Raw genomic sequence first — 14,016 nt, 5'->3', positions numbered from 1 at the left:
TTAAAAGCATCTTTTTATGAGACCACTCTTTCTGAATTACCAATAACGCAAACCAAAGAATTAGATACTGTACTCTAAAATTTAATATTTGTTCAATTCTTATTCATATCCTATAGACATCCCCATGTGTAACAGGGAAAGCGTGCTAAATGCTTAAGCCTACTTAAGAATCCAAAAGATTGAACATTTCTGTCCTTCAATCAGTATGCTGTCAGGTCATGATCACTCATTCAGCAATGGAAGTTTTCTTGCCTCTCTTATTATTGTAAGTTAGCTCACATTTAACTTATCAGTGAATAGAAATAAAAAAAATGGTCAAAAAAGAAAGATTCGGCTTTTACAGTGACTCATTACCATACAACCTTACTTCCATAAGTCTCTCCAAGAGAGAAAGATCAGAGAACTACTGTATGGGATATAGAGCAGCAGAGAACCTTTGTGGAGCCAGGAATCCAAAGAGTTAAAAATCCCATTCATATAGTGTTTTTCACTCTGCTTTCTATTAAAAACTGAATTCTTTATTTAAACTAACAAGACTGCGTCACAATTAAATGGGAAATGAGTGAAAAGCATTTCTGAAAAAAATTGTAGAAATGTTTGTGATGGCAAGAATTACACACCGTCGGGCCTCCACTCACCTTCAAGCACATTTCTAGATAGGGTTTAAATGTCAATCTGTACATTCAGTTATGAATAAGGCAACAGAACTATGTATCAGAAAGCTAACCTTGAACGTTCTTCTCCTTCCGATACCCAACAAGCAGTGGCCAGGAATAGTGAGGTCTGAGAGGCAAACCTTCCTCTTTCATTGTCTTCATCAGGTTAATTGCCAAAGCTGAAAACATGCACAAGGCAATTGACTATTAATAAGACAACGACAGTATAGTTTAAATAAACTGATGCTTAAAATAAGCAAATAAGTAAGTACCTGCTTTTTTAGACTCCAACGCACAATACAAAGTAAACTGGAGGGGACTTGAGTGCATATTGGCTTCTTTTAACTCATCACAGAACTGTTTCAGCTTGCTCAAGGGCTGGAAAGAAATTTAAGAATTAATTTCTATAATAATAAATTGTAATGAACACATAATGCTTCTCAATTTCTGAACTCCTTTCTAGCAATTAAAGAAAAGATCCTTCTTATACCCATAAAGCAGTTATTACAGACACCAACAAGCGTTTTTGCTCATAAAACATTCCACTTACTGTGTAAATTGGTAGGTGAAATATTAAAGTGATTACCTTAATGCATTCCATCTTTACTCTAACAATAAGTGCATGAACAAAACTACAATTTCCACATTTTCATAACTCCCTTAAGCTTACCAACCATATAGTTGTAAATCTGATAAAACGATAACATCTTGCATACCTTATCCATAGTTACACAGTGTCGTAAGAAGAAGTTACCAGTGTCCATACTGCTTTCACTGTGATTTTCAGATGGTGAGGTAGGAAATGTTTTGAGAACTTGGAAAGCTGTATCTTCCAAACCTTGAGTTATCAAAGTCAGAGACAAGTTCATTGCATCTAGAGATTTAAAACACCAAAGACAATATTTATTAAGAGTTTGGAACAAACTATTTTGGCATTAGACTACAAAAGAAATCAAATTAGCATGATCCCTGTCTTTGTATCTATGGAAAGAAAACAGAAATTGTTTTACAAGTATCTTATAACATAGTTTGTTTGTGGGACTAACTGCTACAGATCTCAGATTTGAAACTTTTTATTTGCATAGTTTATATAGTGCTATGAGCATCTCCTTTACTACTGAAAGACTCATGCCAAATATTTTAGAAGTATCACCTTCATAGTGGTCCAGGAACGTCCCAAATACTATAACTGAAAGACAAATCGTTGAGACAGGCTAATGGAGAAAGGCTATTGAAGTATATCTAGAAGTACTGTCAAATAGGTGTAACATATCAGGATTCAAAATTGCCTCCAACCATTGTTACAGAAAGTCATATTCAATGTTTATAGCCTCTCTTCACTGTATTCCTATATATCTGCCACTACAGAAGTTACACAAAATGTTTTTTTCTTTAAGAAAAATGCTAGATTATCAAGGATTTAAGGGCAAATAGTAAACTTTAGAAGTTTGTGGTAATGCAAATACCAAAAAAATTATCAAAAATGCTTACATCTGTTTTTAAATTCTGAAAACCCTTAGGTTTTTAAAATATGACCCAGACTAATCCACATCTGCTATCTTTAGAAAACAAAATTAATTAACACACAGCATTATTTTGCCTCAGTAGGATTTCACAAAGCCTTATACACAATATCACACTAAGTAACAAATCTTTTTCTTTCATTGCAACCAACTGAAAATGCATTCTTTCTTAACCTTGAGTAACAGTACTATTTCAAAGCACAGCTACAGTAACCCGATTGTGGACACACGACTCAAAGCACTACCTGGAATATATCCCCTTTCACATCTCATCTGCGACAAAATATCTTGGACATACTGAGGATATCCAGCCTTAGCAAGGGTAAAAATAACCTGCATCAAATCCCTGTCCATAAAATAGCCTTCCATCTTCTCAACCTTTTCCAGGATCTGTAAGTCAAAACCACAAACCAGAGAATAAGTGTAATGTTAATGAAAAGTCTACACTCTGACTCAAACATAGTACATTAAAAAACCCAAAAGTATTTACATTGATGTATCACTCAAATTTGCTACATATTTTCCAAACACAAGCACAGATGCAGTTTCTGCTCCATAGAGCTTAAATTGTAAAGATGAGGGCAAGGGGGTGAAGAGAGAGTGATACAATATACAATGATCAGATTCTGACACCCTTTCTTCCTGCTCAGTAATATCTTATGCTGTGAGTATTGCCATTAGTTTCAAACTTGCAACATCAAATACTACTGAAAAAAGGATTGCAGAATCTGGCCCAAAGTGATAAGAGTGATGACATGTATCTTATTAGTTACATTTGTTTGATTGTTTGGGGGGTGGGAGTGAGGTGAGTTTTGTTTTTGTGGTTTAAGTTGAAAAAATTAAATTTCCCTCCCTACAGTTCACACCCCCACTTGAGTCCCCTCTACTTTCCCTGACACCAAAACCCTAGCCTTACAGTAAGTGTCCTTACTCCCCTTCTCCTACATGGGGAGTATTTATTCATTGACCTTATGACATAAGCAGATAGCGAAAGCCCCAATTTTGCAAAGGAGCTCCATGTGGGTGGACCCCTGCACGAGGATGTAACCTCTACTGAAATAAGCGGGGCTCCTTCTGAGCACAGGAGGTTTAAATCCATGGAGCTCTTATAAAAAATAGGGTCTTAGTGGCAAAAATTCATTGACTTCAATGGGAGAAGATCAAGCACTAAAAAAGTTCTCTTTCCACTGATGAAAATAAAATACTGTGCAATACTCTTTTCATCTGATTTTCAAAAAGTTACATTTATGATGAGACAATGAATCAGCAAGCATTATTCACCATTTCTACATATACAATGTACAATAAAAGGCACCTATCAAAAAGATAAAATAGAGTTTTATAAAATGTATAATACTAGCAAGACAGGTTTCAATTAAATACACAGTTATTCAGCTGAAAAAAAATATTCTACTTAATTACTGCTGTCCACTAGGGAATTATTTTAGAAGACCAACTGGTATATTTTTGTGTGTGAGGAAAAAAAGTGAATTTCAGTATTAAATAAATCAGCTCATATTAAACAGATCATACAATCCATTTTAAACAAACAGTTTTAGGAAAAGCTTTACCTACACATGAAATATTAATACCTGTTTAACATTGTTAATGTCACCCTTCTCGGCATATGCATTCAGTAATGCTAAGTAGGTGTCTGGACCAGGTTCAATTCCTGCATCCCTCATCACTGAAAGGATATTTTCTGCATTCTCCATATCTCTGCAGATGTTTAAAAAAATATCAATAGATTTAATTTAGGGTTACCATATTTAAAAAATAAAAAAAGGGGACACTCCACGGGGCCCTGGCACCGCCCCTTTCCCAGACCCGCCCCAACTCTGCCCTTTCCCCACCCCAACTCCGCCCCTTCCCCAAAGTCCCCGTCCTAACTCCGCCCCCGCGCACCCGCATTCCCCCTCCTCCCTCCCAGCCACGCGAAAAGGGCTGCCCGAGCGCTACCGGCTTCATGGTTTGCCGGGCAGCCCCCAGACCCTGCGCCCCCAGCCGGCACTTCCCCAGCGCAACTGGAGCCCGGGAGGGGAAGTGCCCAGCCGGGGGCACAGGGTCTGGAGGCTGCCCAGCAAACCGTGAAGCCGGTAGCGCTTGGGCTTCGGGCATCCCCCATGCCTCCGGATCCTGTGCCCCCAGCCGCGCACTTCCCCTCCCGGGCTCCAGCGGCTGCTGTGCTCCCTGAACTCCTGGGCTTTGTAAGCGCCGAGCTGCCCGAGCGCTACCGGCTTCGGGCAGACCCTGTGCCCCCGGAGCCCTGGAGGGGAAGTACCCGGCTGGCGGCACAGAGTCCGGAAGATGGGGGCTGCCCGAAGCCGGTAGCGCTTGGCTCTTACAGAGCCCAGGAGTCAGGGAGCACAGCAGCTCCCAGTGCCCGCTCTAAGGTAAGCCAGGGAGTATTTTTCCCCGACACGTTCGACTTTTTGGAAATTCCCCCCGGAAGGGGGTTTGATTACCAAAAAGCCGGACATGTCCGGGAAAAAACGGACGTATGGTAACCCTATTTAATTACGATCATCCAATATAACATTAACTATAATTTTGGGGTTTTTTTCAATATTTTAGATAAAGCCCAAGGCAAAGTCTAGATTGAAAACTGACCTTTTACTTCTCGGTATTAAGTTAATAACAGCTGTAAAGGTCTAAGACATAAATACAAAAGACATTTAAAGAGAAAACATCTTTCCAGAATGAATAGTGTCTTTATATGCAGTAATTCACAATGATTGTAGTTGCCCCCCATTTTGTAGCACGTGTATGTGATGTATGCAGTTGAGTGAGCTAATTAACAATGTACAGGATAAGTAGAAGAAGATTTAAAAACAAACAACATTGGTATATTGTTACCCAGTTCTTGCATGGCCTGTCACAAGGCTATTGAATACTGACTCGGTGATTGGGAGTTCTTTTGTCTTCATAAATCCAAGAATCTTACTGCAAGATACAAAATAATAATTACTGTTATGTTTTCCTTGTATAGAAACTGGTGAACTACGGTTGTGCTGCACAGTAAACACTAGATCATCAGGTAGAACACAGAAAGATACGTTTGAGTGATCAGATTTTGGGATGTGGAACACAATGTTAATCATTTAAACAATTCTGTTACTCCTGAAATGTTGTATCTTATGTTGTTTGCAGTGTTTTTGTACCCCTGTGAGTCCCAGAGTATTATAGGGACAAGGTGGGTGAGGTAATATGTTTCATCAGACAAACTTCTGTTGGTGAAAGAACTCTGTAGAGCTTGGACGTTTGTCTCTTTTTCCAACAAAAGCTGGTCCAATAAAAGACATTACCTCCCCCACCTGGTCTCCAATTATGTATTTTAGTCATTTAAAATATAAACATAAAACTTATAACTGATGTTAAACAGAATTATCAGTTTCCTCTCACTCCCATACATGTATATTCCTCTTGTGCCCAGCAATTACATTGTCACAACTTACCAAAGGCAATTCCTTCTGGAATTAAAAAGAACTCACATTACATGGATCAGCTAGCAACAAGCACTATACAGGGGGAGAAAAAAAACATACGCTCCTTCCCCAGTGGCTGAGCACTTTTCCTGCATGGTAACACCTCTTCCTTCATAATCTTATGTTCTTTGTCAATGACCATGGAAATGACAAGACAATCTACTACTACCTGTGAGAAGGCAACACATTTGAACACACACACACACACACTAAACTGACTCCTCTTTGCTCCAAAATTTAAATTAACTTGAAGTAGGTTTTATATTAATGGGGGGGAGGAGGGATGAGAAGCATATGTATTTAAAACACTTGCAGCAAAGAAATGCTTAAGTGCAAAGTAATACCTAGCGCCTTCGATATCGCCCTCATTGCAATATGCCGCAATCAATCTTTGGTATGTAACCTGTGAAAAAAACATAAAAAATTAAGAGTCTGGATTTATTCAATAGTAGCATTAGAAGGGGGAAAGGATGCCATCAAGTAGTACCTACTCGATTGGGCTGCACTTTAGCTTCCTCCATTTTGGACAAGAATTCAGTTGGAGAGAATTTATGTTCATTTTGAAGGTAGACCTTAAGCAAAGCATTATAATGACTTGCATCATACACGGCACCTAAACAAGATGTTACAAAGTGATTGAAATAAAGCAGCTTGCTTCAAGTTCAACAAGTTAAATATCTTTAAATGCTACATGAAAATTCCTTGGATTTCTTTATATATCAACTTTATTATGCAAAAGACACTACGGTACAATCAATTAATTGTATCCATCTCTGTGGTGTATGTCGCAACTGCTTAACAGAGCAGAGTAACTCTAAAGTGTGCATTTATTTATAATTAAAATGTTAAATATACAGAGTACAGAAACATCAATGCTATCCTGTGTGTTATTCTGCATTCTATATATGAATTGCTAAATTCTGAAAAATAATGTGACTTCCTTCAACCCCTACTCAATATCTACTTTTAAGAACACGGTATCACGCATATGTTTCAGAAGATGGACATTAATGGATAATAAATGGTCATTCTAGTGGTTATCAGAATGAAATAGCAATTTGGCTATATATAGCTTTTAACACTAGAACACTGGGACTGCCAGCTGTGGAGGCAAATAATTAATAACTAATAATTTAGCAATACAAGATTCAGTGTTTACAATATTAAAGAACTAGAATCTGTCACAATAACAATAAACAAAAGCAACTATCTGATATAAGCAATAGGAAAAAAAACCCTCAGGTTCACTGTTAGTACCCCTAGATGTCAGTATAACTCTCAGAATGGCGAACAGGTCTCTAGCCTCAAAAAACCTGGGTGGTAAATATAAGGTTATATTTGCCAAAGTTTAAAGAAAAATTCCTGCAGCAAAACATAACAATTCAGCATTTAACATTACTAAAATGCATTCTACTTTTTGTTTCCAAGAAAGCAAGTAGAATATACTGCTATAATACGTATATGCTTTATTGTAGTCAAACATATGAAAAGACATACCCAAGTCTTGCATCTTGTACCATATCATGTGGGCTAGTTCTGTTCTTTCACTTAATGGGACCTCAGGCAACAAGGAACCACAACTTCGCAACAGAAGCAAGACCTGGTTACTACTTGGATACCCTGCAATAAAACAACACTGTTCTTAGAGATCCAATACTAGTCAAACAAAAATGTTCATTGCAAAAAATATACAAAAGAAACTGTGCACTATGAGTGAAAGCTATATGCGGGAGTCTCTGGGAAAACATGTTACTAGAAGAATGAGTACATTCCATTGTTCCACTGCCCCTCGATCTATCAATATAAAAAGGGCAATATAAAAAATGGATTTAGATTTTAAATATAATAATTTTTAAACACAATAGCTACCATTTTCAAACTCCGATGCTTAAAGTTAGGCTCCTAAATAAGTGTAACCACTTTTGAAAACATTGACCAATATTCTAATAAGGCCCCAAAAACTTAATATAAATCTTTCCTTTTTAGTGGCTTTTGCAAAACGCATTGGTTTCAATATTTTTCCTAGTGAACAAGTATCCATGCCATGGAACGTCCACCACCCCAGCTAGCACTCATGTTTCCATTCTCATAAAGAGGTCAACAACTGAATAAGAATGAAGACAATTATCTGCCAACTTCTAAAAGTTATCATTCCAAGTCAGGGTTGAAGCTTATAGACAATGCAGCATGTAAAAAACTCACAATGCAGTTGTCTCTAATTTAGGCATTTTCTTCACAGAGAGAATTTCATTTTTAGCAGTGATGATCTAGTACCTTGCATCAGCATTAAATTCACTTGGGGGGGTGGAGGGGAGGGAGGAATCTATAATCTTTTTGAGTTTGCCTTTTCATTTACTCAGTTTGTTATTTTGTTGCTTTGTTATTGTTTAAACGACTTAATCTCCAATTTTTGTTCATAAAGCAAGCTGAACAAAGTTTATGGCTGTATAAATTGAAGATGCTGACAAATATGGATTCTTATTCACTAAGCGTATGTCTGAATGACTCATGCCACACTAAATTTCTTCTATTATGATGAATTGAAAAGTGAAGATTTAGGGGGAAATGTTAAATTTAAGTAAAAAAATATATACAACTAAAACGTTATAAAGCTACAATAAATTAAATCTAGAACCTAAAAATCTTGACAGTGTCCTTTTGAAATACACACATGAAACTTTTGTCACAATTTCGTTTTTTGTTAAACAGGACATCTAGGAAAAATCAGGTGACAGTATTTCATAATTACACTTAAAAATAATGATTTCCACCAGAATGCAAGGATGCTATACAGTTACCAAGTCAATCATCTGGTAGTTTCAGTAATGCAAGATATACAAATCCCTGAACTCAGACTGGCTACTGCCCTGAATTCTTCCATCCATACATGAACAAACATTGCCACTTCATCTTCTCATTGTATACTGCTGATCGAGAAAAAACTTTTGGACAAATATTTTTGAGACATGGTTGGAGAATATTAGCAAGATACTTCAGAATGAGCTGACATCATACCAACTTGAACAACCAATACATCCTGAGATGATTAACATTTGTTTTTCAGCCTCCGCATCCATTTGTCCCAAGACAGAATTATTATCTTGTTAACAAGGTTACTTAAGTATCATCTAAATATGAATATGGTGATTACTCTGTACATTGGTCTACAGTTTGGGAAAGGAGCCTGTGACAAGGGCCTTGGCTACACTTACCAGGTAGTTCGACGGCTGGAAATCGAAGTTCTGGGTTCGACTTATCGCGTCTAGTCTGGACGCGATAAGTCGAACCCGGAAGTGCTCGCCGTCGACTGCGGTACTCCAGCTCGGCGAGAGGAGTACCGCGGAGTCGACGGGGGAGCCTGCCTGCCGCGTGTGGACCAAGGTAAGTTCGAACTAAGGTACTTCGACTTCAGCTACGTTATTCACGTAGCTGAAGTTGCGTACCTTAGTTCGAATTGGGGGGGGTAGTGTAGACCAAGCCAAGGTCTACCTCTAGAGTTCCTCCAACTCTAATACTCAGCCCCAGGGGTACCAGAGAAAAATAACCACTGCCGGTCTGGCTTTCTTGGGCGGACCAGTGGGGCAGGTTGTAGCAGGACCCCTACAAGAGAAGGAAGGGGTACAGTGCACTCAGGACTTCATAAGCAAGCAAACTGCAAACTCTAATTTTACAAGAAATCTTCAAGTCTCTTTGAAAAGTCTACCTACTTTAAAGCAGCATGTACCTATACCCCTTTCTTAGTGTACCACCTTAATAGAGAGGCCTCATTACATCAGATGGACTACTCCTGTGACAGAAAGTAAGTGCTGCATTAGAGCATCAGATACAGAAAATAAAATATAGGAGAGACAATAATTGCTGTTCGTGATGGGCTGGGTTTTTTGGTGTGCATGGGTTATATTATGGTTTTGTTAATACTGTCAAACAGAAGCAGGCCTCTACTCAACACTGTGAGGAATAATCAAATTCTTGAGCTAGTCATGCAACTCACAAAAATGCCATTAATGCTTTATAATGTAAATTAGTCAGTATAAATTATGTACAGGAACTGTAAAAAAGGAAGTATAAAACAGAATAAAATAACTACAAGGTAAAACAATTAATCCCTTGCAGCATAAGAAGAAATCCCTTTTAGATGGATGGAGTCTAAACCCACACCTTGAGAGATTTTTTTTAAAAAAAGGTGTCCATGTGTACAAGATGCTACATCTGCAAACTACTGACTGCAAACAATGTTTATGGGAATGGAACACTAATGCAGACAAGCTATTCACAGGTAGGAAAGGAGGACAGAGAATCAAGACCGGTGGGAAGGGAGAATGGAAAAAAGGTGAGGAGAAAAAAGGGAAAATGAGAATGAAAGTCCAATATTAATAAAGACAGAAATGTGAACTGGAAAGAAGACAAAAGACAAAGAAAGAGAAAGCAGGCATAAATCAAACACAGGAGAAGAAAGATAATGCATCAGCGCAACCCCCAGATGGAGATGTCCAACATTGGTTTAAACCTTGACCAGTTTCAAATCCTAGTCTACTCTTTTATAAAAACTGGGGCAAACTGCACTGTGCAACTCAAGTGTAAATGAGCGGCTTGAGCTACTTCATGCCAACTTTCAAGCTACTCTTTCTATCAAAGAAGGAGCATCTTTGATGTTGCAGGACAAATAATGCAAAGCTTAAAGACATTAGTAATGGGGAACTTATTTACACAGGCAAACTAAAACCTCAGTTTGTATCTGTAATTAATCTGCTCATTAGTATAACTTAATCAAAGATCAAAAAGGAATACCTTGTGCTCGCGACCGAGGACTTAGAACTCTTGACTGAAAAACAGTACTCTTCTAGTGGGGAAGATCTTTCTTGATAAGGCTGTTCTGACCCTAACCTTGAATGAATAATAGGCTGGATCCTGTTCAAGAATGATTCTGCATTCACTTCAATTGAGAGGACTGGACCCAGGGCCGGCTCTAGGCACCAGCAAAGATAAGCAGGTGCTTGGGGTGGTAAATTTGCAGGGGCACAAGAATCCAGCATGAGAGTTGAGAACCAACAGGGAGCCGTAGTTCCTTGGTTAGCTCCCTGCCTATAGAGCCAGCCCTGGAGCAGGGAAAGAACTACATTTCCCAGCATTCCCTCGGCCGCAATTAACAGGAAAGGGAGGGGGAAGGAGTGTAGAACTGAAACCTCATGCTACACCTTGCTGTAAATGGTAGGAACAGAGCCAGCTCTAGGTTTTTTGCCGCCCCCCACCTCAGCCCTGGGCTCTCCGCCCCCCCCCGCCCTCCCTGCCACCCCAGCCCTGTGCTCTCCTCCCCCGCCGCCCCAGCCATGTGCTCTTCTCCCCTCCCTCCCCCCCCCCCGCACCTCCTGCCACCCCAGCCCTGGGCTCTTCTCCCCTCCCCCTGCACCCACACCCCCTGCTGCCCCAGCTCTGGCCCCCACCTGCACCTCCTGCTGCCCCAGCCCTGGGCTCTCACCCAAAGAAAGAGTTGCGTGGACTAAATGGACATTGCACCTCTCTATCTGAAGCCTAGCAAGGCAGGTACGTGGATCCCACTAGAATTTAAAATGAAAAGTAAGGGAGGGAAGGCTCTACTAGACTGGGCAGCTTTAGATACAATACCAGGCAGGTAGGAGGATTTACACTTCTGAGCCATGGAAGCAGAAATTGACTTTTCTTTTCCAGACTTAGCTAATATTCAGAAAGGGAATCCAGCACCTGCCTTCCAGATTTGAACACCCTCAAAATTCAGGAGTGCTCAAGGTCAATTTGGGCAGCTGTTACTTCATTTCTCCCAAATCAAATATACTGATCAACTGTAACTTGCTGTAGGAAAAAGTAGAATAAATTGAGCAAGAAATGCTTCCCAGTGGTTATTAGGACTGGAATTGCTATTTTCAGCCGCCATTGCTTTTTGTTTTATTATTATTTTTAAGTTTTAGTTTTATTTGTTTAAAAGGAAGACAGTGATACTGCATTGGCAAATTCCCCACAGAAATAAAGAATGGAACAAAAGAATAATAAAGGCACCTCAACTTTTCCTCATTTAATGTAGGACAGTCTTATAATATGCATCCAGATATCCTTCAATCACACAAGCTGAAAATTGTTCCACTTTACTGCAGTTTGGTAACCATATGGGAACCAATCCTGTCTGTGTTCTGTGCACATCCAAAATTCCTGCTGAATGACCCGCCCTAGGAGCAAGTTACCAGTGACCATGGGCTGGGGCAGCAGGAGGGTGCAGAGGGGGGGGGGTAAGGGGAGCAGCCAAAAATTTTTTTGCTTGAGGCAGCAAAAAACCTAGAGCCGGCCTTGACTGGATCCTATAGAAACCAATGAGAATATCTGAGTTCTTGACAGAACTGAAAGGGACGATTCCTAAACCGGCCTCAGCCACTTAATTACTGCAATAACATGACTTTTCAAGGAGAGAGGGGACACCCAGAGAAAAGACAAAATTAAAGCTCAGACCAAAAAAAAAAAGTGCTAAAAAAAGATAGCTAGAAAATATTAATGAGAGAAGGAAAAGAATCGAGCCCCTAGGTAAGTTAACAGTTATCTGCAAAACCATGCGTGTTCGATGTCCTCAAAAAACTTCCTGTGGGAGCATTCAACAGTGAAATCAGTTTAACTTTAAAATAAATAAACCCACTTTTGGGAAAGGAGGAGGAAGAAAAAACTTTTGAAATTTAACTTGTTTGGAGCATTCACCACATAAATAATCTAATTACAGGGGAAACTGGGATAATATCAGTTTTTTTTTTTCCTTTTCAGTTCACCTTCAGCAATAACCAACATCTTAAAGATACAGTGTCGTTCCTTATAGCCACAATTTTTACATGTGCTGTACAGAGAAAAAAAAAGACAATCCCTGTTCCAGTTTTATAACCAAGCTTAGATAGGACACAGTGAAAGATGATGTTCAGCAAAGGGAAAGATAGCTTGTTGCTCTGATGTACGTAAAATAGCACAGGCAACTCATTCGGAGATAATAAAAGCACACTGAACATCTGCCTGAACTAGTACCAGATTTTTCTGCTACTCCCCTCTACCACAACAGTGGAAGAGTGAAGGTTTGTTGCTTTATCATGGTCACTGGTCTCTTACATACAAGTTAATCCAGTAACTCCTCACTTAACGTTGCAGTTATGTTCCTGAAAAATGTGACTTTAAGCGAAATGATGTTAAGCAAATCCAATTTCCGCTAAGAATTAATGTACATTGGGGGAGGGAGGGGGTTACGTTCCAGGGACATTTTTTTCACCAGACAAAAAAAATATTTATATATATATATATATATAATATATACATACACACACATACATACACACACAAACACACACACTATACATTTTAAATAAACAATGTAATATTGTTCACAGCTATGATGATTGTGGAGTTAGAGGGTGCAAGAGGGTGTCTTATTTCCCAGGGAATGCCTTGCTGCTAAATGATGAACTAGCACTCAGCTGAGCCCTCAAAGGTTAACACATTGTTGTTAATGTAGCCTCTCATCAAGGCAGCATGAACAGGAAGGAGGGGAGACAGCACAGCAGACAGACACACACCTTGTGTGTGGGAGAGAGAGATGCACACTGCTCCTTTAAGTAAGCTGATCCACTCTTAAAAGCACTGTCTTTTTAAGTGGATCAGGAAGTTGAGTCAGCAGCTGCTGCCCCAGGCTCTCTCGGTCTCTCTCTGTCCCTGTCCCCACCCTGCTCTATATGGAGAAGAAGGGGTAAGGGGACACCCTGACATTACCCTCTCTCCTCCTCCTCCCCCCCCCCCCCCCCCGCACAGCAAGCAGGAGGCTCGGGGAGCAGCTCCAAGGCAGAGGGCAGGAGCAGCACATGGCAGTGGCGGGAGGGATAGCTGCAATTGCTAGACTGCTGGAAGCTGCTGCACAGGGAACTTAGGGGCGCTGATAGGGGGGAGCTGATGGGGGGCTGCCAGTACACCCTGGTTCCAAGCCCCCACCAGCTAGCTGGAACAGGCGGCTCTTCCTGCAAGCAGTGGACAAAGCAGGCGGCTGCCAGACATTAGAAGGGAGCACTGCACAACTTTAAATGAGCATGTTAAACGAGCATGACAAAAACTTTAAAATGAAATGTCTATTTAGCATATAATGAAAAGCAGCTTTACCTGTTCTGCACATGTCATTGAAGATTCTTAGTAGAAGAGCTCTAGTAATGCGGCCAGTTTTTCTGACAGAGGTATCCAGTTTATTTAAGGCCCAGTCAAAACCATGTGCTTGCTTATTCTGAATACCCGAAACAGGTTCTTCTTGAACTTTCCCCTTTTGATGAGGTGCAATTGCAAAGAGCCTTGCTTGGTAGATCAGATGTGTGC

General features: G+C 39.9%; 1 protein-coding gene across 1 annotated transcript in view; it reads right to left on the bottom strand.

The window, feature by feature from the left end:
- LRPPRC (leucine rich pentatricopeptide repeat containing) overlaps window positions 1-14,016 on the bottom strand; it is a 171,348-nt gene that overhangs the window by 138,566 nt on the left and 18,766 nt on the right. The window contains exons 2-11 of the mRNA XM_054021384.1: window positions 13,810-14,015; window positions 7,162-7,284; window positions 6,156-6,277; window positions 6,009-6,067; window positions 5,036-5,122; window positions 3,772-3,898; window positions 2,425-2,569; window positions 1,373-1,530; window positions 929-1,034; window positions 728-835 (exon numbers count right to left, since the gene is read on the bottom strand). Coding sequence (XP_053877359.1) covers window positions 728-835; window positions 929-1,034; window positions 1,373-1,530; window positions 2,425-2,569; window positions 3,772-3,898; window positions 5,036-5,122; window positions 6,009-6,067; window positions 6,156-6,277; window positions 7,162-7,284; window positions 13,810-14,015 — 1,241 coding nt within the window. The remainder of the gene's footprint in view (window positions 1-727; window positions 836-928; window positions 1,035-1,372; window positions 1,531-2,424; window positions 2,570-3,771; window positions 3,899-5,035; window positions 5,123-6,008; window positions 6,068-6,155; window positions 6,278-7,161; window positions 7,285-13,809; window position 14,016) is intronic.

Source organism: Malaclemys terrapin, chromosome 3 (genome assembly GCF_027887155.1).
Source record: "Malaclemys terrapin pileata isolate rMalTer1 chromosome 3, rMalTer1.hap1, whole genome shotgun sequence".
Lineage (NCBI taxonomy): Eukaryota > Metazoa > Chordata > Testudines > Emydidae > Malaclemys > Malaclemys terrapin.
This window is presented reverse-complemented; position numbering and strand designations above follow the sequence as displayed.